The sequence below is a fragment of the Chiloscyllium punctatum genome, chromosome 37 (assembly GCF_047496795.1).
Source record: "Chiloscyllium punctatum isolate Juve2018m chromosome 37, sChiPun1.3, whole genome shotgun sequence".
Classification (NCBI taxonomy): domain Eukaryota; kingdom Metazoa; phylum Chordata; class Chondrichthyes; order Orectolobiformes; family Hemiscylliidae; genus Chiloscyllium; species Chiloscyllium punctatum.
This window is the reverse complement of record NC_092775.1, coordinates 65,648,843-65,674,521: the sequence shown is the minus strand read 5'-3', so window position 1 is coordinate 65,674,521 and position 25,679 is coordinate 65,648,843. Positions and strand designations below refer to the sequence as shown.

The 25,679-nt window shown below is 37.4% G+C and overlaps 2 protein-coding genes across 2 annotated transcripts in view; both read right to left on the bottom strand.

Moving 5' to 3' along the window:
* Nucleotides 1–1,031: 1,031 nt before the first annotated feature.
* LOC140463171 (ankyrin repeat domain-containing protein SOWAHB-like) lies at nt 1,032–14,069 on the bottom strand. The gene is made up of 3 exons (XM_072556949.1): nt 13,652–14,069; nt 8,777–8,872; nt 1,032–1,316 (listed from the first exon to the last, which is right to left on the bottom strand). Exons 1-3 carry the CDS (start codon nt 13,740–13,742, stop codon nt 1,132–1,134), a joined length of 372 nt encoding a protein of 123 aa, XP_072413050.1. The 5' UTR covers nt 13,743–14,069; the 3' UTR covers nt 1,032–1,131.
* Nucleotides 14,070–21,581: 7,512 nt separating this feature from the next.
* Nucleotides 21,582–25,679, bottom strand: part of LOC140463205 (uncharacterized) — a 126,800-nt gene continuing 122,702 nt past the window's right edge. The window contains exon 10 of the mRNA XM_072556998.1: nt 21,582–23,698. The gene's annotated coding sequence lies outside the window, so the exon portion shown is untranslated. The remainder of the gene's footprint in view (nt 23,699–25,679) is intronic.

Below are 25,679 nucleotides of genomic sequence, written 5' to 3'. Positions count from 1 at the left end.
AGTTTTAGTTTTTGATTTACAGCATCCAGTTTTTAACTCATTCTATGTTGCCCGCCCAGTTGACTTTGTTACAATTACTACAGCAGTATTTAACAGGAACAGCAGAGATGTTAAGTTCAAACAATTTACAGCTAGCAATATTATAAACTATACTTTTCAAGATGCTGTTAGATCAGGACTTCCATTGATGATACACATACTACACAGAGATACTTTTATATTCTCAATTTGACTTTCACTTTTTTTTGTTTATTTTAATTGGGCAAGACAGTTCCAATCTGGCTAATCCTAGCTCACTACTGGTCACTGCAGGGCTGCAACCTGTAGGGCAGCATGTCTTTAAATTAAGATGTCACCTTGATTTGGTAGCTTATGTCTGCTAGGAAATTATTCTGTTTTATTACCTGATACCGGAATAAAAAAAGCTTGCTTATTCCCCTTCCACCATTCACCTCCACTCCCCCCACCCCCAACCAGTTCAAAAAACTCTGATAAGGATAAAGATCCAGAAATGCTTTTTCTACAGCACCCTCTTATGGCAAATTTCTCATCACTCACTGAAGCAATTTCTCACAACTTCAACAAATGTAAAGGTTTCAGAAAAATAATTTTGAAAATATTCTTGCAGGTACCAAAATAGACCTGCAGGATTATTGAGCTCTTACCCAATAATCTCGGCCCGAATAAGAAAGGTTCAAATTAAATCTTAGCACCACAGAAAGGGAAACCTGCAATCAAAGCAAGAGTCACCTCCTCAGCACCCCTGCCACTTCTCTCCCCTATTATTTTTATTCATCATGATCCTTCATGATTAGCCTATGCATGAGATTTCTCATTCCTGAGCTTGTGATGGGAGGCAGAAGGAACAAAAATCTCAAATACATGCAGCTAACTTTTCATTCATTAAACTAATTAATAAGACATACATAACACATTAAAAGCTTTAGTAGAGAAGATTCCTCTGCACTGTGTCAACTTTATTACATTGTGAAAAAATGTGTCCTAAAACACATTTACTGATGAATGTCAGCTTTCATGATTTAATATTTCATTTAATAAGCCAATATATATGCAGTTTATAAAAATATACCAGATCCACTGGCTTATTTGAGCCACATTTTCTGAAGGACCTTATCTGGAAAACTTGCGCACAGCTTTGTACGACGTAGGTACAGACAGAAATATGGAGCCATCTTTGTCTTCCATTGTCAGGTTCTCCACCGAACCCCAATGTTTTCTGCTGCTTCCATAGCTCTTTGGCAGGAACAGACCAGCAAGTTTTCGATTCCGTCGTTCGCCCCGGGACTGTTGGAGTTCTATGACATGAGAAGTGACATCAGTTACCATCTGACAAGCAATCCTGCTGTTAGGATGCATAATACTCAAGTAGAAGTAAATCACAACTCTTATTGCAAAATCATTGTCCCAAAATGTAAAGATATTAAAATAGTCATATAAACAATGTTTTTTTTAAAAAAAAGGGAACATGACAGTGACAGAAAATTAAGGCAATGCTTAGTTAATGCCAACTTATGAAAATCTATTTAATGAGTCATTCAGGTGAAACATTTCAATGCTTCAGGTAATATAGAAAAATCAAAATCAAATGATCTGGTCATTAGAATTAAGTGATATGAAATGAACAGAAACAATTTTATATTAAATTGTAAGTTCTAAGTTTTCTTCAGATCAGAGAACCAATTTGTTTTTATGGCCAAGTGTTATGATTGAAATTGATGTTACTCAGATCCAGAATGAATTCTGGATTGATTGGTCATATTTTTGTTTTTTTAAATATAATTAAATTTAAGCTTGTGTTCTTTCACTGAAAGAAATGCACAAGTCTGCAGATTAGTTGCTAATAATAAAACAGAAGTTTATTAAACAGAATAAGTAAAAAGTAAACAAAGCTAAATATAACATTTCAAAAGATTTCAAAATTAAAGACAGCAAAACAAAATTCTGTTTACTTCCCAATCACATCACTTTACAATTAAGCAAAAACAAGAGCAACTTCCCATCTCCATTAAATTTGAAGATTTGACTTAGCTGTTATTTCCTCAGTTCCAGTTCAATGAGCTGTAAAGTATTTTCCTTGAATCCTCACACAACTCAAATCTTAGACTTTCTCAGCTTTGAATACCCAATGCAGATTTCTAACCAAACAGTCCTGGGTTTGGAAATTTCTTGCTTTCTCACAGGTAACTTATTTAGTCAACTGCTCTGAACATTCTCCTTTTCCGAGGAGATGCAATACTGACACTTGACTTCACTCAGGGTTTGTTCAAATTGCTCTCAGAAGCTTTCCAATCTCTGGCTTTTTCCAAACTAAAATCTTGGAATCGCTGATTATTTTAAATCCAAAATCAAGGTAATGTACTTCAATGTTTTCTCTCTCCAGTCATAAACCTCTGCAATGTAAACAAACTTCTATTAACACTCCAGAAGGCCTTTCGTCATCTTTGTCTGACACATACTAGTTTAAAGTGATGATTGCCAAAAGACTCCTTCACAAAAATAGATCAACATTCACCTCACTGGCTGAAGTCAAATAAATTCATATATGAATCTCAGCTTTCATCACAAAAGGAAGGTGTTCCTCAGTGGCTGCACACAAATTTGTTGTTTCAGCAAACAGTTTATATCTCCACTTATTTATTGTACTTTAAATTGGAAACTGAACTTTTCTCTTGCATCTTTTAATATTGGAACCTCTTGATAATGTATACGTTGGGTGAAGACTGAGTCGGGTTGTGATGCCTAATACCTTAAGATGACGGGCTCTTGCCTGAAACATTGCCTCTCCTGGTCCTCGGATGCTGCTTGACCTGCTGTGCTTTCCAGTGCCCCACTGATTGACTCTCCTGCATCTGTAGTCCTCACTTTTTCCTAATAGCTTAATAGTCTAACAAACATTTAGAAGAATCACAAATGACTAATTTGCTCATGAGTTAGGTATACTTTACACCCATCAAACCATAAAGTAAGCAAAGAATCAATGCACTCAGGACAAGTGAGAAAATGATTGAAAAGTAATTGTGAGCAAGATTTACACCTTTGGACTGACAGTTTTGACTTTTGAAACCTTTTCAGTCTAAGATAATAGGTGTGTGAGTAGGTTAAGACAAAATGTAGGACCATTTGGTCCATTAAATTTCTCTGCCAATGAGATCATGGCTGATCTGATAATTCTCAACTCTATTTTCCTGCCTTTTACAAGCAACCCTTGATTCCCTTATTGATTAAAAATCTATCACAGCCTGAATATATGTAATGAGAATTAGAGAATTCCCCAGATTTCCTGCCCTCTGAGGAGAAATTTCTTCTCAGCTGTGCCTTAAATAAGTGACCCCTTACTCCAAGATAATGCCTGTTTGGTCAGATTCTCCCACATGCATCTATCCCAACAAGTCCAGTAAGAACTTGAATGTTTCAATAAGATTGGCCCTCATTCTTCTAAACTCCAAAGAGTTCAGGGCCAACCTACCCAACCTTTCCTGTCTTCAATGCCAGTACATCTTTCCTCACATAAGGGGTCCAAAACTGTTCACTGTATTCCAGTTGTGGTTTGTCTAGTGCCTTGTATCGTTTTAGCAAAACCTCTCTCCTTTTATACTCTATTTATTTTGAAATTAAGGCTAACATTTCATTTACCTTCAACATTACCTGTTAAACTGGATGCTAGCCATTTGTGATTAATGCACAAGGACTTTGAAATCCGTCTGTTCTGGAGCTCCCTGCAGTCTTTCTCCACTTCAATAATATTCAGCTCTTCCATTCTTCCTGTCAAAGTGCATAACCTCTCATTTTCCATGCAATATATTCCACTTGCCAAATTTTTGGCCTTTTGCTTCATGTCTGTTTCCCTCTGTAGACTACATCATCCTCGCCACTTGCCTTCCCACCTATGTTTGCATCATTTGCAAACTTGCCAACAATACATTCATTTTCCTCAAAGACATCAACATTGCAAATAATTATGGATCTAGCTGTGGTTACAGATTACCATCCTGAAAATGGCCCCCTTTTCCCAACAGCCTATCTTCTATTGTTAGCCACTCCTCTCTCCATGCTAATATACTAGCTCCGGTTATGAAATGCCTTCTGAAAATCAAAAAGATTACATCCATTGCTTCCCTTTTGTCTATTCTGCTTGCTGCCTACTCAAAAAGATTATACTAAATTTGTCAGGCATGATTTCCCCTTTATGAAACCATGCTGACTCGATCATATATTGTATTTCTAAATGTTCTGCTATTCCATCTTTGACAATAGACACCAACAGGTTTCCTTTTTGTCTGCTTCTCATTTAAATAAAATGTGTTACATTGGTAATCTTTCGATCACTTAGATCTTTTCCAGAACCTAAGGATTCTTGGAAGATTACTACCAGTGCAACCACCATGTAGCTACCTTTCTTTAATATCATAGGATGCATCCCATCAGGTCCAGGAGATTTCTCATTCTTTAGCCCAATTAATTTTCTCTCATGATAATTGTTATATTTATTTCCTAAGGCATAGCAGCTCACTTCACCCCACAACTATCCTGTCTATGACCAAGCCAGCTCTGTGTCCAACTTAACAACTTACCACGGATCTCATGGGCATTGATCTTCTGGACCAGCCTACCACAAGAGACCTTGTCAAATACTTTACTACAGTCCACGTTGACAACATTCACCACCCTGTCTTCCATCATCTTTGTCACTTCATCGAAAAATTAAAATTTGAGAGACAAAACCTCCCTGCACAAAGCCCTATAATGCTAACATGACCTCCTGATTTGTAATGCTGACATTTCCCTTTTCCTAACCCACCACACCATTAGTCAAAGCCCTCTCTACAGTCCTAGCATTTGATTCACCAGGACACTGAAGTCAGTGTGATTTAAATGAAGTTCCCTTTTATTCCAGTTCTGATGCCCAGTAACACACAAGTTGAAACCCATTCAACCCTCAAATCTTTGAGCCTCTCAATTAACTCCTTGACTTTATTGTCTATGCCAGTTTGCCTGCAGTTCAAGTAGTAATCTAGAGATTGCTATTTTGAACATATTGCTTTATAATTTAGCTCCTTACTGTTTAAAATCTTACAGCAGAACCTCTCTTTCTTATAAAAGAGACAGTGGAATTTATTAGGCCATAGGAAAATAGGGTAAAAGGCTTTTTTTAAGGAGACAGTTTATGAATTAAACAGTCTAAAGATGTTATTGAATTGACTGGAAAAGTTCCAAATGGTTAGAAACCAAGAAAGTGAAAGCGTAACTGGCTATTTCTGTTCTTAAAAATAAAGGTTTTAGTAGTATGTTACAATTATATTGACTCATGACAATAGAGTATCCGTTATTGCAATGACTGCTTGTTTAATATTGTGCTATGAGAAATGCAAGTTTATAAAAATAACAACCTCCAGGAAACTAGGATTTGCCAGTTGATTTACTCGAAGTTCCAGAATAGATGGGATTTGCTATTATTAGCATGTACATTAGTATTTTAGACAGAATGTTAAATATTTCATTTGTGTTAATGCTGAATCAATTCTAGAATAGGTCAAAAAATATAACTCAATCATTTTCTCACTGAAAATTACAACATCTGTTTGACACATTTATTTATAACATTAGTTTTTTGCGTCTTTCAGACAAACTAACTCAAATGGCATAATATCTTTCTGCAATCTGAAGACAAGGCTCAGATACTGAGTTACTTTGGATGCTCATGCTTGAATTAATCAGTATGAACCTCCTTCCTGAAGTTGATGGATAGTCTGGTTTTGTTTGTTGGAGAGATGAAGTACTCCAATTAATGGCAGAGCTGTAAACTATCAAACTTAGCACACAGAATCTATGTGAAGTTATAAAGTCACACCACATCTGCACAAACAGAGGACTAGGTTATCTACAATAATAGCAAGAAATTAAATATTTCATTGTACTTTATTAAATATTACAATAATTTTACACTATAACTTATTCTGAACCTATGAAATACTAAACTGAAACATTGCAATTTGTGCCTTTGAATATGAAAACAAGCAGAAAATAAGTTAGTCGCAAATCAAGCTCTGTAGAATAACTTACAAATGTGGATTCTTGAAAGCAAAATACACTTACATCTGTCAAAATAAAATTTCTGAAACATTACAAACAAGCGTTATCAGCACATTCTTGACTGACAACTATGCATCATCATGCCACTAGAATGCACGTGTGCAGCATCATTGTGAGTTATAATAATGATAGGGATTGTCATTGTTTAGTTTAGCTTGCTTTAATAATGTAAGTATCAATTTTTCCAAAATAAAGCAACAAATAAAACATGAGAATGGACAGGAGATTAGTTGATGAATCTGCTCAGGTCAACAAGCTTTATTAAACGAAAGGAAATATTTGCATTTATGTAGAACCTTTCAAGACTTTAGGATGAGCCAAAGCAATTTACAGGTTACAAAATGCAATTTTTGAACATCTGAAATGGAGGAGCTAATATTTGCAGATCAAGCCCTACAAACACCAATGTGATAATAACTCTGGTTATTAGTTTCAGTTTCAGTTATTTGTTTAATTGTGTGATGCTAGTTAAAGGAATAATTATCACCCAAAAACGTCAGGGAAAACTCTCTCAGAAGTCCTTTGGTTTAAATGTTTTATCTTAAAGGCAGTGTCTTTGACAGTGAAGCACTCCCAGAGTTGGCTGAAATTTTAGGTGCCCAACATTGGTCTTAAACGCTATAATATACACAAATGTTAGAGTCATACAGTATGGAAACAGACCCTTCAGTCCGACCTATCCATACCAACCAGACATCCCAATCTGACCTAGTCCCATTTGCAGCATTTGGCCCATGTCTCTCTGAACCCTTTATTCATATACCAATCCAGACCCTTTTAAATGTTGCATTTGTACCCGCCTCCACCACTGGCAGCTCACTCCATAAGTGCACCACCATTTGTATAAATAAAGTTACCCTTCAGGTCCTTTTTAAGTCTTTCTGCTCTCCCCCTATAACTCAAACCCTCCAGTCCCAGCAGCATTCTTGTAACTCTTTTCTGTAGCCCTCAAGTTTTAACAACATCCTTTCTATAGAAGGGCAACCAGAATGGCACACAGCATTCTAAAAATGGCCTCACCAACGTCCTCTACAGCCACAACATGATGTCCCAACTCCTACAATCAGTGTTCTGACCAATGAAATCAAGTGTGCCAAATGCCTTTTCCACCACTCTTTCGACCTGAACCTATGCACCTTAGGTCTCTGTTTGGAAACACTCCCCTACCATTAATTATAAAAGTCCTGACCAGGTTTGCCTGACTGAAATACAACACCTCACATTTACCATATTAAACTCCATCTGCTACTGTAATCATAATCAGCAATATTCCTCATTCTGTAAAGCAGTTGCAAGGTGACCAACGAATTCACATTAACTTTAAAGGTCAGATAATGAATAGCTCCATTCAAATCCGTTTTAGAAAGAATACTCAAAAGAAACAATCTGGCTTTTGTTCCACTAAAGCTGATTTTAATAATGCAATGCCTTTTTATAAGTAGGCTGCACATCATGAATAAACAAGCTGCATTGAATAGATCACTTAGAAGTTCCATTTTGAAATGGTACATTACAGGCTCAAAATATCTGAGAGAATATCTGCATCTCCAAGAGTGAGCCTAAACCCACCTGTATTCCTATGGTTAGCAGTATTTGTTTTGTCTCTTTTTCTGCAATCTTTGTATTGTATACCAAGCTGAGGGTTGAATAACAGTGTTTTGTTCCATATTTGATCCATAGAGTTAGCTAGTTTAAATGAAGCAGCAGAAAACTTGTGCTACAACTGGCCACATTTGCCTTGGGATAGGGAGGGCAGACTGGTCAGGGTTCCCACTTCTGAGCACTGCACGACTTTTGTGGGAATGTGTCATAATACCAAATGAAGAACAGTTTGAACTCAGGTGTGATGTCTTTGACATTTAAATGATTTTAACTGTACTTGTAACAGACACAACAGTAACACAATCCACACAGCCATTCATAATTACAACAGTGTATTTTAAACACAAAACATAATGATGTCTGTATTGTATACTGTAGAAACTGGATTCACTTCAAAGTCCAATTTTCTCCTGTCCTTTCTTTCTGATGCTACGCACTCTTTGCATTTAAGGTAATTTTGCATGCATGTTGTTTGCCTCAACTAAATAACAATTCTCCAGGAATGCACGGTTCAGCTATTCAATGCTTTATTCAGTTCAGTCACTGGGGAAAAGATTAAAGGCTTTAATAGAAGTAAATCAGACTTACTGTAAACATTATAAACTCTCAATTATTGCTCATTAATCTTTGGTACTTGAAAATTACAGTAGCACTTCATGATGGCTTATTTATCATAAATCATGAATGCAATTATCAAAATAATTTGCATATATAACAGAATCTATCATTTGCGCAATCCAACTATAAATTGTTGATTGGAGCCAGCACTTCATGTCCGTGTTACCCGTAAAGACAAATGTCATTTGTTTGGATATTTAAAGGAACTAGTGGAACTGATTGATCTTCTCAAAATCCATTACTCAGCAGTTAAGAAATGTTGTTCGATTATCGGAATACATTCAGGTTAGTGTCAATACACTGTATCTTAGAATGGTATCGAATGCAAAATGGTATTGGTTTATTTTTTAAAAATGATAGTATCTTGTGAGGGTGAATCAGATAACCTGTAAACATATCTTCATGTTCAGCCATTAGCAACACCTGTAATACAAGAAAAACTTACGTGAAGAGACATTTGAGCAGTCAGCAGAGTCATCATTGTCCTTCAGATAGTGAGATGCAAACCGTCCACTATAGTCTCTTACATTTGTTTTTGCACCTGTATAACAATCAAAAATACCTGGCGGTTAACATGGCTGCTCATAATATCTGCTGCAAAAGCAACATTGATGAAGGATAAATATAGCATTAAAGTATTTCGATATCTGTAAATTTTGCATTATCCAGCACCTGACAAAGGCAATGCTCCACCACTATAGTTTGCAATCATTCCACTCCCATCCCTAATACAAAGTGATTAATGGATGAGGGTTCATAGAAATTATTTCTAACCTGTTGGCAAGTTACAAAATACAGCAGTCTTTATGAAGTGAATGTGTAGTAATTTGCAGGCAAAGCCACTCCATGTGCTGTACTTACCACATGGAAAGGTCGCTCAAACTCTCAAAGCTTACCACTGAAAATATTGGTTTGACCTTGACCTCAATTACATTCTAATGAAGCTCTGCACCATCAGTATGATAGACTAACTATGCCAATCTATTTGCCTAGAATACTTAGTCATGGCACAACAAAGGTGCTTTGAACATTAGCTATTTAGAGGACTAGAATATGCCAATTTATTAACCTCTGGCTAACAATCATTTCTGATTACTAGCAACAAAACTTGCTATGTACTTGATAACACAAAGTCTACTATATATTTGGTGTTAATGATGTGAATAACACTATACAAATATTATACATAGAAAACATTTTGTGTACTAATGAAGCTAGAAATTGCTAAATCTAAAAAATAAATTGAGTAACACTAAGTAATGCTACTCAAAATAATTTGAAACCATTTAGTTATTTTTAAAAAGCTTTGTATAGTATTACAACCAAAAAAAAAGGCAATTCACATCTAATTTATTACAGTGACCATAATAAGAGCATTACGTGGTCAGAATCCAAGTCTGACCCAATACTGCACGGAAAATAGGAGAAAAGAGTTTAGTGGATCACCTCTGTATCTTTTCACATCTGTCTATAACATACAATTCCTAGGTCTCAGACTGCGATTGATCTGCCGTGCTTTCACACACAAGTAACATTATTTATTTTTGTTACCAGGTGGTGAGAGAGATGAATACAATATGGCTTCAAATTTAAAATGTAACAAGTCACATTGGTTAAGTCAGTGTTTTGGTGCAGAGGGTGGGGAATGTGCTCTTCTGAAGATCAAGGTATTTCGAAGAAATACCCTGCCTTCCAAAGGGCTCAATCCATACCTGACCTAGGAGTCTTTCAGGCTGGTTCTGGATTCAAAGTGGAGAGACCAGTAGCACCACTCTTTAGCTTGAGGAGGACAGATGTGCAAGGAACAAGTAACAAAAGAAGCAGGTCAATAGAGGAGGTAAAATTGGAGGACAGGAAGTGAACAAAATAAACATTTTTCTGCAGATATCAGCATATTTCAACAGATACCAAGCTGTGTAGACATACAAGCGGGATCAAAAAAATGCACAACTCAATGAATCACAACATTAGCCTATTCATGGAGTTCAGAAAATTTTAAATAGCTTCTGCTTATAATGGGAACACCACGATCTCAAAACTGAACATGATAACATTTACCAAAAAAGTTGAAACATGAAGATCATTTCAGAAATTGAACGGCAAGTGACAGGCAATGAAAACAACAATAAATACAAAGCACAATATAATAAATACATACGTGACATGATAGAATAAATAAACCCTTTTTCAATACTGCTGGAAATTTTGTACAGAATTTTGCCTTGGAATGATGTACAGGCCTGGAACTTCATGCACTTCACTTAAAACTTATACTAAAGTGTACAGTTTTGCACACCAATCATGTTAATAGAAACTTTGGTCAAATTTCCTGAAAAGTATGTGAGAAAACTGGATGAAAGAAGAAATCAATGTAAACAAGAAAGAGAAAATCATTAGCCTCTAGTTTACTGATGTTATGTAAATTAAAAACGTGGAGCGATCAAACAGTCACTTCTGCAAATTAATCACAGTATGTTTAATAAAATGTAATCATAAATCTAGAGTCAGAACTTTTACAGCACAAAGTGGTCTTTTGGCCCGTCATTCAAATTCCATTTTCCAGCACCAGATCCATAGCCAGGTATGATATAGCATTTCAAGTGTTTATCGAAACAGTTCTTAAACATCTCAAGAGTTCTCAATTTTCCCGTTCTTATAGACAGTGAGTTATAGATCTCCAAAATGCTCTGGGTGGAATTTGTTCCCATCCACCCTCCTCAAATCATCACTAAATCTGCTCCTACCTTAAAATCACCCCCCCGCCCCCCAGTTACTGACCCCTCGAAGGGAAAGTATCATCTTACCTACCCAGTCTTATGCCCCTCAGAGTTTTATATACTTCACACAGATTGCAACCCCCCGATCATTCACTCCTCGAAGGAAAATAAACCAAGCCTATCTAGTCTCTCTTCACTGTTGACTTTCTCTAGCCGAAGCATCACCCTGGTAAATCTCTGCTGCTCCCCCACTAACGGAATCACATCTTTGAGAGGGTGGTGATCAAAACTCTACACAGTACCTCAGATGTGGCATAGATAACATCACACACAGCTCCATCATAACATCCTTGCTCTTTTATTCAATGCTTTTACTAATCGAGGGAAGTATCTAATGTGCTTTCTTAACCACCTTATCTACTTGTCCTGCTGCCTTCAAGGATCTCTGGACAGGCACACCAAGGCATTCTAATCCTCTGTACTTCCTAGACTCAGACCATTCACTCCTAAAATGCATTACCTCTCACTTTTCAGGATAAGTACCATTTGCAAGTGTTCAGTTCACCTGATCAGCAGTCTACATCATCCTATGATGTAAGGCTCTCCGCGTAATTTATTACCTTACCAAATTTCAATGTCATTTCTGAACGTACTGATTATACTGCCTACATTCAGGTCACAAATGCCCACATTGCTTTGATGTAAATCAGTAAGGAGAGAAGAGAAATAAAAATGAACAAAAGTCAGGCATAGTAACTTGATACAGTGCATTTTTAAAGTTCTGGTCTACCTTTCCATCCATTTCAGGCAAAAAAAACTTGTAATTTCTGGTCCTTATGCATGAGGTTGAGGCAGGGAGAAGATAGGAATAAACCTTTATTAACAAACCAAATGGAATCTCAATTAGGAAAGCTGTAGTACCCATGTTATTATTTATAAAATGGAAAAGCCAGCATCAATAAAACTCATACCACATTTCATGGAAAGCTACATAATAATGTTTTACCACTGGAATGATCAACTGTCCTGTGACAAGGGTCTTAAACTCACAATTGGAACAGGAAACTTGAATAATGGAAGTAGCTGTATTGACCAGGATGGTCAAAGAATCCAATCTGATCTGTTCTAATTTTCCCTATTCCTCTGCAGAAGGCTTTCACTTCTCATTGGATAGTGGTTACTGGGACAATATCATCCTCCAACAATCACTGTCCCTAAACAAACTTTGTCAAGTTTAATCGTAAAATTAATATCAATGCTATGAGACATTTCTAGCTCAAAGTTAACTGATCCCAGTCTGAGAGATGATTGAAACAGTTAAATTGACTTCAGAGCTTCCATGGATCCTGTGTACAAAAATCACCTATCATCTACTTAGTGCCTCTCAGAAACATCCAATCAACCCTTGATACTGAAACCCTCAAGTAATAACGGCTAAACTGGTTCAACAATACAGGAAGATAACCAAAATTCAGGGAACTGCACTCTAGCAAGGAATCAATAAAGGCTGACTGACAATTCTAAATTGTCTGATTGCTCTGATTCTTCACACACTCAGGGTTATCCAGCAAATGCTGAACAGTTGCACAATCTCATTTAGTGTTGGACATAATATTGAGAATTTTGAAAGCGCAGGCTTGTTGGGTACAGTAAGTACCTGGCTTGTTGCAACAGCCAAAGGGATATACTGTTGGATATTACCTGCCAATCTTTGGGACATACCATTTATATGCCTGGTATCAAACCAGCACGGATATTAATAGACCACGTTTCTGATCTGAGATGTAAATACAATGTCTTTTTGGCTTGACAAACAGCATCCTGTTAGTGGTGAACACTCATACTGCTACGACATAAGAGCAGCTAGCTTTATCTATTGCTTAAAGTTTTGAGATACCTTATCCTTCTCGGGTAATCCAAGGTAGACAGCGACATTTCAAGTTAAGAAGTGACCACCTTTGGACCTTTCATGAGTTTAAGTTATGCATAGAGAGAAGCGATCTGATTAGGGTATCCATTATTGTGTAGGATGGTTGTGAGCTGCTAACCAATTGGCACTCTCAACTCATGCAGTACAAATGCTGGTTTTCCTTTTATTTTTGCAAATTGTCCTGATGACTGCAAGTTGAAAAACTTCAACAAAATATCTTTTCAACAATATTCAAGTTCTGGATAAGTAGATGACTTTATATATGATGCAAAACAAAAAAATAACAGGGAATGTTTGAGCAATTTCAGTTGTTAAATGATGATGCAACTTTTACCATGGAAATACAATTCTAGTGACTGAATTATCACTTCAGCCCCTTCTGGAAAGTTTATAGACTATTAAAATAGTTTTGTTTGATAGAAAAAAACTAAAAATTGCCCCAAGTAACAGAACCTATTTTATGAATATTGCAAGACATAAGTTCTCAATGTTTGTATTATTTTTGTATTATCTAAAGTATGCTAAATATTATCCATATTTCAGGATTCTAGTTGTACAGGATTCTAAACTAAAAAAGAGAAGCTTCACATCATATCTGGACTTTTAAACATCTACCAGCAATGAATAAGAAAACAATATTATTACAACAGACATGATTCAAAAGGGATCTTACCATAGTTACGAATTAAAAGATCCATAATGTCAACATGTGAATGGAGAGCTGCTATATGCAGTGGTGTGTAACCCTGGAAAATAATAATCATTCTTATCTGTTTTTACTAGTACCTAGTCAGTCAAATAGCACAAAAGTGTTTTATTGGAACAAAACGGAAAACACTTCATTCAACTTAAGCACATGACAGATCTTTCCATTAAATGCAGTTGGCATAGTTAGGGAAAAAATGTCAGCATGATAACCATATGAACTGAAAACATGATTACTTCAACAATATTGTTATTTGTAAAAGAACAAACATCGCGGAAAACAAAAACCTAATTTCTTAATGGGGATTCTTGAGAGACAATTCAATAGGCACCTTGGATAATACAATAGACAACTTTATAAAACTACCTAATATACTTGCAGAATATTTCAACAAGTTAAATGAAAGAATAATTTGTTACAGTATTTGATCATTTATTTAATTACATCACTTTGAAAGCCTGGGTTATCTACCCGAGCAATTGTTTCCTTGTTTCAAAATACTATCTCAGTTGTTACATGCGAGGTAGGCTTGAATGATATTTTTGCAGTGTGAATTGTATGGCTGAAGAGACACCATCTTTATGATGGTGTGTGTTAATCCTTCATTTCATTTATACGCAGTGAAGAATGATATTAAAATGCACCATGAAAAGGTTGGGTGTACTGTCTCTTATTTTTCCTTTACTAAGAAAAATAATTCAAAGATTTTTATGTGAAAACTTTCCCAACAAAAGTTGATCTTAATCTGTTTAATGTTAACCAAGAATTATAAAAGTTTGAACAAGAATATGCTCAAACATTGCAACAAACTTGTCCCGATACATCAGTTCATGATATAAATAAGACTAGAAAAAAGTGTATTAGTACACATTAAACTGATTGTGAAAAACAAATTAATCCATGACCTAATGTAAAATCACAAAAGAATAATAAATGCAATACTCACTCCCTGTAACAGAAGCAGACGGCAAGACGATCACCAAAAGCCAGGATGAAAGAAAGAAGCTTAATCAAATGAAGTGTCTTTCAAGAGCAATTTTCAACACTTCACATTTTTCTACAGACTATGCTTTTTACAATCTCAATTTCCCCATATTAAAAATGATCATATATTCACTTCCTAGTCAATTTCCAATGCCCAAGTCACAGTAAAATCAAGGTATTGAAAGATAAAGTGAGTGAATGGAAAATTGGTAAAAATATCTCAATCTGACTCCCTGATTGGTGAAGTGTAGCAATAGAACACTAACTTATAATAAACAAAAGTGAGAAAAGTCTTGAGTGAGAGTACACTTTGGAACTATGCTTTAAAACTATGCTTTGAACCAGAATGCAACAGGTCTTTGAAAAATAAAGGAGCAAGCTATTTGAAGACGAGGAATATTTACACACTGGCAGAGAGCAGAAGGTTGCAATAAAGTGCAGACAGACATCTTGGGTCAAAGGTAGGTTTTTATGCTGTAACATTATATGGTTCAAAAGCACAAGTTAATCTAGGTAGCACTGTTCAACTAATGTTCATCACTACTATTCTTTCTATATAACATATTGCTACCCAGTGATGGAGTGACTTATCTATGAATAAGCCTGCAGTGATTGTTATGATCAATAATTCTTCACTTTTCACAAATAGGACACATTTTTCCATATATTTCACTCTTTTTCCTAAATGCAAAATCAAGACAATTTTTCAACATTTGGAGATCGTATCAGAGAACTCTACTGTGCAGAAGAGGCCATTCAGACCACTGAGTCTACATTGAACTCGAAATGAGCATCCCACCTGGACCCCCACTCTATCCCCATAATCCTGCATTTACCATGGCTCACCCACATCGACCCCACATACCCCTGGACAGCACAGGACAATTTACCATGGCCAATCTATCTAATCTGCACATCTTTGGACTGTGGGAGAAAACTGGAGCACTCCAAGGAAACCCATGCAGACATGGGGAGAATGTGCAAGGCTGGAAGGGAACCTGGCTCCCTGCCACTGAGGCACCTGTCACAACCATTGTGCCACCGAGATAGCTTTCCTTTGTATTGAGAAAAGAATTTTTGACATAACAGAAGGTAAGGGATGGTGGAGATGTGACTGCCTCAAACTTGTCAATGTCGCTTTATGGATGAGTAACCAAGCAGTCCTTCAGAGTGCAATGGGAAGTACAACCTTTCTCAGCCAAGACTCTCAAGATGGGTATAATCATTAGAGTTTAGGAGCAAATGACCGAAGGTTCAAAGATATATTGTTGCATTTACAGACAAATTAAGTTTGCACTTTGGCAAATATGTGAACAAAATCAGAAGTCACATGTCAACAGGATATCACAAGCATTTGGAACGCTGCTCCTTCATCAGGGGAACCAGTACTTTGAAAATGGAAAATCATTAAAGTCATGGAAAATGTCAGTCTCCATGATGAAGGTAGTAGCAGCAGGACATTTAGGAAATCAAATTATAATCACAGTGAACATGGATTTATAAAAGAAAAATTGCATTTGACAGATTTAAAAGATTTATTTGAACATGCAACAAGTGGAGGTTGATGAAGGAAAACCAGCAGATTTAACATGTTTTGATTTCCAAAAGGCATTTAATAAAGTGCCACCTGAAAGGTACTGCACATAATATGGATAGAAAATTAACAAAGAGAGACGGTTGGGATAAATGGGACATTTTTAGGTTGACAAATTGCAACAAGTAAGCAGCCTCAACTATTTACATTCAATCGATCATAATGGCTTAGACAAAGGGACCACATAATTTGAAGCCAAATCTGATGACAAATAGGTAACAAAGCAGGGTGGTACAAAGAGTATGCAAAGGTATAGACAGGTTAAGTGAGTGAGAGAAAAAAAAACGGCCAGATCAAATATTATTAGAAAAAGTGAGGTTATCCAAATCAGTGGAGAACAAAAAGCAAAGTATTTTTAATAAAATGGAGAGAAACTGTACAGCATGGTGGTATAAAGAGATTTAGTTGCCTTTGTACACTAAACACAAAATGATATCATGCAGCTATGGTAAGTAATATAGGAGGCAAGTTGAATATTGGCCTTTATTGGAAGGAAGGATGGAGAATAAACGTAGGGAAGCCTTGTGTAGGGGACTAGATTATATTCTGATAAAACAACTCATACAATTTTTGTCAGTCTTAAACATTGTCAGTGGAATGTGGGAGCTGCTGCGATGCCAACATTTATTGTCTTTGAGCTGTCTTCTTGAACTGCTGATGCTCTTAGAGTGTAGGCATGTTTTTTTCTCAACGGCTAGTGAACCTGTGGATTTCCATTTGCTTAGAAAACAGTGGTAAACAAGCAACCTAACATATTCAAGGCTGGGATAGATTCAGATACAAAGAGCCTACAAAGGGATACATTCTTGAAATGTCGGGGAATCAAAGCTGATGGAGAAACTGGCAGGAAAGCAGAATGGGCGGCAAGCTGAAATCAGTTGTAATTTCACTCCTAGAAACAGGTTCATGGGCCGTATGGCATACTCCTGCTCCTCCTGCTTATGTTCTTATGTATAACTGCAGGTGGAGCTGGAATCAAGCTGGGTTTGGATATCCCTTCTGCTATATAACCTTTTGAATAATTGCCAAAAGTGAGGTGCCAGAGGGTGACCATGTCAATGAAGCCATACCTGACAAGGATGGAATATTTTAAGATGGGGAGAGCAGAAAACTGGCAAAGCAATTTGCAGAAAAATAAGCTATAAAATTTTTCTATAGAGCATTGGCAATTATAAATATCCCCCGTACTTGATTAATTATGTAATATATTTGGAGAACATAATTAAGCTTTTCTTCATAATAGAAAATAATTATTCAAAACAAAATCATTAACAAAATTCAACTTACATGCTTTGCATATCCATCAGCAGACAGGAAGCAATGAAAGAAAAATGCATTCATTTTAATTTCAATTTAACTACAACTTTATAAGGCATACTGAAATGACAAAAAGATGGATTAGATATACTAGATAAAGATTTTTGACACATTCATGTATTATTCCAAATCACTGTTCCATCTGTCTCGATTGAGAATACCCCATGAAGGTGGCAAGGGTTCAACTAATTAACTAACCTCCTTCAGTATGTCATTTGTAACTGAAAATATTTCAGTACTTGGGGAATTTCTTATCCAAAACGGGCACGGAGTGGTTCAAATAGTGGCAGAAGCAGTAATCAGACAATAAAGAGCAGTGAGAGACTGAAGACACCCTGGGCAGCGTAAACAATTGGTCATCGGATGATTAATCACTCTCAATTTAAGCATCTAAATATTAATTTTCTCACAAGCCCTTCTTGCTTTTTACTTTGTGCATGCCACTGCGGTTGACTCAAGCCACATCATTCATTGAGTCATAGAGATGTACAGCATGGAAACAGACCCTTTGGTCCAACCCATCCATGCCGACCAGATATCCCAACCCAATCTAGTCCCACCTGCCAGCTCCTGGCCCATATCCCTCCAAACCCTTCCTATTCATATACCCATCCAAATGCCTCTTAAATGTTGCAATTGTACCAGCCTCCACCACTTCCTCTGGCAGCTCATTCCATACACGTACCACTCTGCGTGAAAAAGTTGCCAGAGGTCTCTTTTATATCTTTGCCCTCTCGCCCTAAACCTATGCCCTCTAGTTCTGGACTCCCCGACCCCAGGGGAAATACTTTGTCTATTTATCCTATCCATGCCCCTAATAATTTTGCAAACCTCTATAAGGTCATCCCTCATCCTCTGACGCTCCAGGGAAAACAGCCCCGGCCTGTTCAGCCTCTCCCTGTAGCTCAGATTCCCCAACCCTGGGAACATCCTTGTAAATCTTTTCTGAACCCTTTCAAGTTTCACAACATCTTTCAGATAGGAAAGAGACCAGAATTGCACGCAATATTCCAATAGTGGCCTAACCAATGTCCTGTATAGCCGCAACATGACCTCCCAACTCCTGTACTCACTACTCTGACCAATAAAGGAAAGCATACCAAATGTCTTCTTCACTATCCTATCTACCTGCGATTCCACTTTCAAGGAGCTATGAACCTGCACTCAGAGGTCTCTGGTCAGCAACACTCCCTAGGACCTTATGTCCTGTAAACTGTCCCTCTTCGTCCTTCTTCTCGCGCCTTTAGCTTTGAAAACTATTGATTATACCATTTTCCTCCATACTGCTCGATAATGAGCTGTACATGCCTTGTTAAATTGTCATCTGTTACACTGCAGCCAGAGTATCACTACAATGGTTTCTTTTTCTTGTTGCCTTTGGCATCTCCAGAGGATCTATCTTGACTGCACCACTATTTCGTATCAGTATCCTTCCATCAACACCATCCAGAAACATAGTAATATAAAATAACTCTTGTTATACTCAAGATTCCTTGCCTCACATCAAGTACTCAGCGAACCAAAACTTCTTCCAGTTAAATATTGAGAAGATGCAAGCATTGAATTTGAAGCAGAGAGCAAAAGGCAATTCCCAAGCCATTGGCTCAATATATCCCCTCAACCCTTGACAGTTGTTTGAAACAGTGTTCACAAATTTGTCATTGACTTTCCAACCAGATATTGCCATCTTCAGTAAAGAAGTTTTGACCCCAATAACATTGCTTGATCATCCTCCACTTCAGTTCTGCTCTCAAAACCCTCATCCATGCCTTTGTTACCTCCGAGTTTGACTATTCCAATGCACTACTATTTCCCCCCATTCTCCCCTGCATAAATCGGAGGCCATCCAAAAACCTTCTGCTGATATACTTGCATCAAACCTATTCAATATTGCCAGGGTTCACTGATCTACACTGCCTCCTGGGTCAAGGAACATTGAATATTCTCATCCTTATCAAATTTCTCCCTGCCTCACTCTTCCCAATCTATGTAATCTCATCCAACACCACAAATCTCAGGAATGTCTGCACACAATTCACCTGGCTTCGTGAACACACCAAGTTTAATCATTAATAGTTGAGACTTAAACTGCTCAAATTCTGAAACTCCCTCGCTAAACCACTCTTACCTAATTTAAGAAATTCTGTAAAACCTTCCTCTTTGACCAATTTTTTCCTGAGAGCTATCAGATACAGGGGTTAACTCAGTTGTGGTTTCAATCCCTGGTGTTGAGAATGTGAGAGCCTCTAACTTGATTCTTCATATTGCTGGGCTCAGACATTCTCAGCTTCACATTACCTTCAAGGTTTTAACCAGGCATTGGTGGTCTGGAGCTTTTAAACTGGACTCCTTACACTGAGGTAATCTACTCATGAACAGTCCTAAAATCATCCCTCTTTCTTGGGAGCTACACATTTATTTGAGTCAAGGCTCTGCAAACCTGCTAAATTGATACCCAACATTCTTTCTTCACCACCTCCCCCCACCCCCCAACAAGTTACGGGCGTTTCCCTTTTTAAAAAAAAACAAAATTTGGCTTTCTAAACTGAAAGCCTCATACACAACTATTTATTGTTCACCCCTAAAAGCTCTAAACAAAGACAAAACTGCATTTCACACCAGGAATGCTCATACTGTTTTTAAAAGAAATCACCATAGCTACAGCAATATATAAAAGTTATTCACTAAACTTCAATCAGACACAGACCAAGCCTACAATCCACTAGAACAAAACCAAATTGCAAAATAGCTAACTTTAAAATAAAAATAAAAAAAACCCTGAAATCACACTTTTTAACTTTAATATTGACCTGCACTACGGAACATTGATATTTACCATTAATGTTTTTAATTGAAGAATTTTAGCTACCGTTCAATGGTGGTGAACAGAGTTTTGATGTCATTACCACCACAAAAATTTGGGCCATTGCCTCTGATAGTTTTCATACAAGAACAGACAAGTCTGAGATACAATTACAAGCATTTAGTGATATTTACTACCATTATTGTGTGCTACACTGCGGTTTGCTACCTACTAACTGAAAATTCCCATTTTTTTCCCCTTTGTGCTAACTTTTAATTGAAAGCGGACTTGGAAATTTCCTTTCATTTTGTGCCAGTGTTGTGTAGTTTGTGCATACTGTGCATAATTAGTTTTAACCTCGGATAATTTTCCATATATGAAGTTTAATGTGTTGCTGTACAGAGGTTTATCATTTTTAAGTCTAACTCATAAACTTGCTTCCCCCACCTGCCTCACTACCATTGTCCATTCTTTTCTGTCTGCAATTTCATATTTTCAGTGTTATCTAATACCCTTGAGATTTGTCTAACACTCTTTCATGCATCCCACCTATCCAATAGCTCTTCCTTACTTAGCCAAGAAGCTTTATTGTTCACCTCTAAAAGCTTATCTTGGTTTTCTTTGCTGTCTAGCCATTTTATACCCATTGCAGTTACCTGCCAGCCCACTTCCACAAGTACTTGATTCATATGCTTAACTGTGTATTCCAAACTGACGTGACTTTCCCAATTTAGCTTGTTTGTGCTGCAGTACATGTGCAAATCATTTTAATCATACATAGAAGTGTGTAATTACAGAAAATGTAAATAATGCTGTCATTTTACTGATATAGACTTGAAATAGTATTATTTTATTGAAATAGGATTCAAGCAGGTTTATGATTTAAATTATCCCATGCATGTAATTTTATGTATACAAAGCAAGTGTAGTTTTATATTGTATGCACTATAAAGTGGAATACAACACATTATAAAAAATTGAATTGTGATTTATCCACTACATTTGCCACCCATGCTCATAACATGCAACTTTACATATCAAGTAACTGCTTAATCATTTGACAGCACCACAGATGTCAGACTATAAAGGTGCCTCTAACAGTGCATGAAGTATGCCAGATATGTTAGATAATGTTTGTTGAAATGCATTATTTCTTTCAAGTTACTTGTTTAAAAGCTCTGATGTCAGGCAAATTATTAAGCGTATTTTAGATATTCATATGGTATGCAGAAGCTTGTTTTACTTGAGTGTGCTAAAATAGTGACTCAGTAACAGGATTACAGTTCATACATGCATTTATTCATGTATGGAGATTGAATTTAATTGTTCCGAATTCCTTGTTTAGGTGTTGATGATACCTAAAACCTAAACAAGTGAGACTGAACTGGAAAATTATGAAACATAGTAATTTTGGATGAAATTTAGAAGAAACCGCTTTCCCGGAAAGAATACAGAAATTGCACTGTCCTAAGTAATTAAAGTAAATATTATGGATGCATCTAGGAGGAAACTGGACAAGCAAATGAGGGAGAAGGAAATGGAGCACAATGATAGACTAAAAAGGGGGAAAAATGGCAAGGAGGAACAGGTGAAGTAAAAATACCAGCATGAATTGGTTGGACAAATCAGCTGGTTTCTGTGACATAAGTGCTAGGTAATCCTACAAAATGTAGGGTGACAAATTACAGATAAAAGGCCTATGTCTGCATAACAGATCCCATGAAAAAATGTGATTTATGAGTTATAATCCAATGGAGTAATTCAAGCCTTTAAAACTAATCATAGCATGCACGTGATTTTGTTTTATTTCAAAGATTACAGTAGTTCCTCAAAATCTGAAACATTTGTTGGGGGTATTGCAAAATAGATGAATCATCATCTTGGGCGCAACTCATTGACTACCAATGGATATTACTGTCTTGAATGTCATTTTCTGAAGCTTTAACATCTCATCTCGTGTGCAAATTAATTATATTTGCCATTTTATTTTCTTTAAACAGAAGAGACAGTCTTAGCTGTTTAGTTTAAACCACAGATATATTCTACAGTTGTGAACATGTCAAATCACATTTGCAGAAATCAAGTTGAAAGACTGTTGGCCCCATTGTTTCATCAGCAGCTTAAATTATAAATCCTCCAAAAAGAAGCTTCATAGAAGCAATCCAAAATAGAATTGATACCAAGCCACGTAAGAAGGTATGTCGGATGAACAAAATCAATCTACAAGTTAGGTTTTAAGGAGTGTGATAAAAGAGAGAAGGGAGAAAAGGAGTAGCAACTAAAATTAGAGATGTGCAAGGGGTCAGATTAGGAAAATGCAGATACCTTCAAGGACTGGAAGAAATCAGAGAGATAGAGAGGGATGAGGCCATGGAGGGATCTGAAAAATTTCAAAATTTTTTTAAAATTGTGATGCTTGATGAGGAGCCAATTTAGGTCAGCTAATACATGTGTTGGATGAACAACACTTATTGCAATTTAAGACATGGAAAGTAGAGTTTTGGAGTTCATATAGTAACATTTAGGAGAACAGCCAGAAGTTCATTGGAAAAGACAAGTCAAGCAGTAACAAAAACATGACAGAGGTTTCAGCAGCAGATGAGCTGAGACAGAGAGGTAAGAGATATTAAGGAAGACTGCAAGCTGGCTGGCTCAATAATCAGATTTGCCAAGGAAAGGGGTAGACTTGATAGCTGGAGGAACAGAGCTTAAAAGGGGAACTAAAAATAATGGCTTCACAATGGTCAATTACAGGAAATGTTTGCTCAATCAGTACAGGATGTCAGATAGATAGTCTGATAAATTATTAACAGTGAAGGAATTAAAATGGGTAGTAGTGAAATAGAGGTGGATACCTTCAGCATACATGTGAAAGCCTAAACCACACTGACTGAAATTGCCATGAGGCAACAGAGGGAGGTGGACCAAGGATAAGTCCTTCAAGGATTCCTCAAGGTCAAGTGCAGGAGTAGGAAGAGATACCACTATATATGATACCTATCTAAGTATAGTCAGAATGGAATCTGCATAGAACAGCTGCACCAGACAGACAACAGTGGAGTGATGTTACTACAGGCTGACATGGTTAATCATGTCAAAGCTGTAGACCAGTGTCAAGGAGGAGTTTAAAAGTGTAGAAAGAAATCGTCCTATTTTTGCCAGTTAGTTTTCAACCCAAAAGCTTTTATTCAGCAGCAAAAGTAGAATAACTTAAAAAAAATTAACTCACTGCTCGGAGATTGATGTCTACACCTGCATTAATTAACATGCGTGCCATGTTTTCTTTGCCATGCTTTGCTGCCCAATGTAAAGCAGTCTGCAAAAGAAATTAAAATTATTCAATGTGCAAATTAAATATTTTAGTTGATAAAGGTTTTAAAGTGCTAGCTTCTCAAATGGTGCGAAGTTTTCATCTCCGATAGATAAAATTATTTATTCTATAATTACATATAGACCCATTTAAATGATGAATCAGCTATTAGTGCATGTTATTGAATTCATAATTTTCAGTTTTTCTAACACCCAACCTTCTCTCGTAAATGAAACAAAAGAATTCTGGCTAAGTAAAAGATAAGCATGTTAATAGGAACAGTGTGCTTCACTTCACTCAAGAACCAAACTATTGGAATCCAACTATTTTTATTTCTAAAGGTTACATTTATCTATTTTGCTGTACATTGATAATGCAGGTACAAAACTCAGATACAAATATTTCAACAAGGGGAGCTGATCGCCTAGTAGCATTGTCACCAGGTAAATGTTCGGGGACCTGGCTTTGAATCCCACGATGACAAACAGTGGAATTTGAATTCAATAAAAATCTGAAATTAACAAGTTTAATGATGACAACGAAGATATTGCCAATTGTTGGAAAAACCCACCTGCTTCACTAATGTCCTTGAGGGAAGGAAACTGCTGACCATACCTGGCCTGGACAACATGTGGCTCGGGACCTGTAGCAATGAGATTGAATCTAATTGCCCTTTACGGCTGGGTAATCAATGTGGCCTAGACAACATCCCCATAGCTGTCAACATTGCTGTCAAGTAGTGTGGGGTTTGTTCTTCAGACATCATAGTGCAACTGTGGAATTCTCAGCACATCTGGCATGCCTCTTACCCACCTTAACACCACAGCCACAAACAGGTTTGATTAGTTTTCTGACGAAATTTTCACTAATTACAAAAGGCCTTCAAAGCAGAAGAGAAAATAATAGACTAAGATTTTACTGCCGTGCTTGAACTAAATTTGAATGAAATAGGAGTATCGCTGGCAAGGCCAATATCTATTGTTCATGAGGTGTTGTTCTCGGGAGTCTAACAAGTTTAACAAAACAACCAAGGTGCACATTAACAAGGCAAAATATTAACTCATTGTAAGTAACCACCTTTCCTCATCTGAAAAACGTGTTGCTGGAAAAGTGCAGCAGGTCAGGCAGCATCCAAGGAGCAGGAGAATCGACGTTTTGGGCAGAAGCCCTTCTTCAGGAATGAGGAGGGTGTGCCAAGCAGGCTAAGATAAAAGGTAGGGAGGAGGGACTTGGGGGATGGGTGTTGGGAATGCGATAGGTGGAAAGAGGTTAAGGGGAGAGTGATAGGCCGGAGAGGGGTTGGGGCGGAGAGGTCGGGAAGAAGATTGCAGGTCAAGAAGGCGGTGCTGAGTCCAAGGGTTGGGACTGAGAAAAGGTAGGGGGAGGGGAAATGAGGAAGCTGGAGAAATCTGCAATCATCTCTTGTGGTTGGAAGGTTCCTAAGCGGAAGATGAGGCGCTCTTTCTCCAGGTGTCATGTTGCCATGGTCTGGCGATGGAGGCGGCCAAGGACCTGCATGTCCTTGGCGGAGTGGGAGGGGGAGTTAGTGTTCAGCCATGGGGCGGTTGGGTTGGTTGGTGTGGGTGTCCCAGAGGCGTTCTCTGAAATGTTCTGCAAGTAGACGGCCTGTCTCCCCAATATAGAGGAGGCCACATCAGGTGCAGCAGATGCAGCAAATGATGTGTGTGGAGATGCAGGTGAATTTGTGACGGATATGAAAGGATCCCTTGGGGCCTTGGAGGGAAGTGAGGGGGGAGGTGTGGGCGCAAATTTTGCATTTCTTGCGGTTGTAGGGGAAGGTGTCAGGAGTGGAGGTTGGGTTGGTGCGGGGTGTGGACCTGATGAGGGAGTTGCGGAGGGAGTGGTCTTTCCGGAACGCTGATAGGGGAGGGGAGGGAAATATATCCTTGGTGATGGGGTCTATTTGGAGGTGGTGGAAATGACGAAGGATGATACGATGTACCTGGAAGTTGGTGGGGTGGTAGGT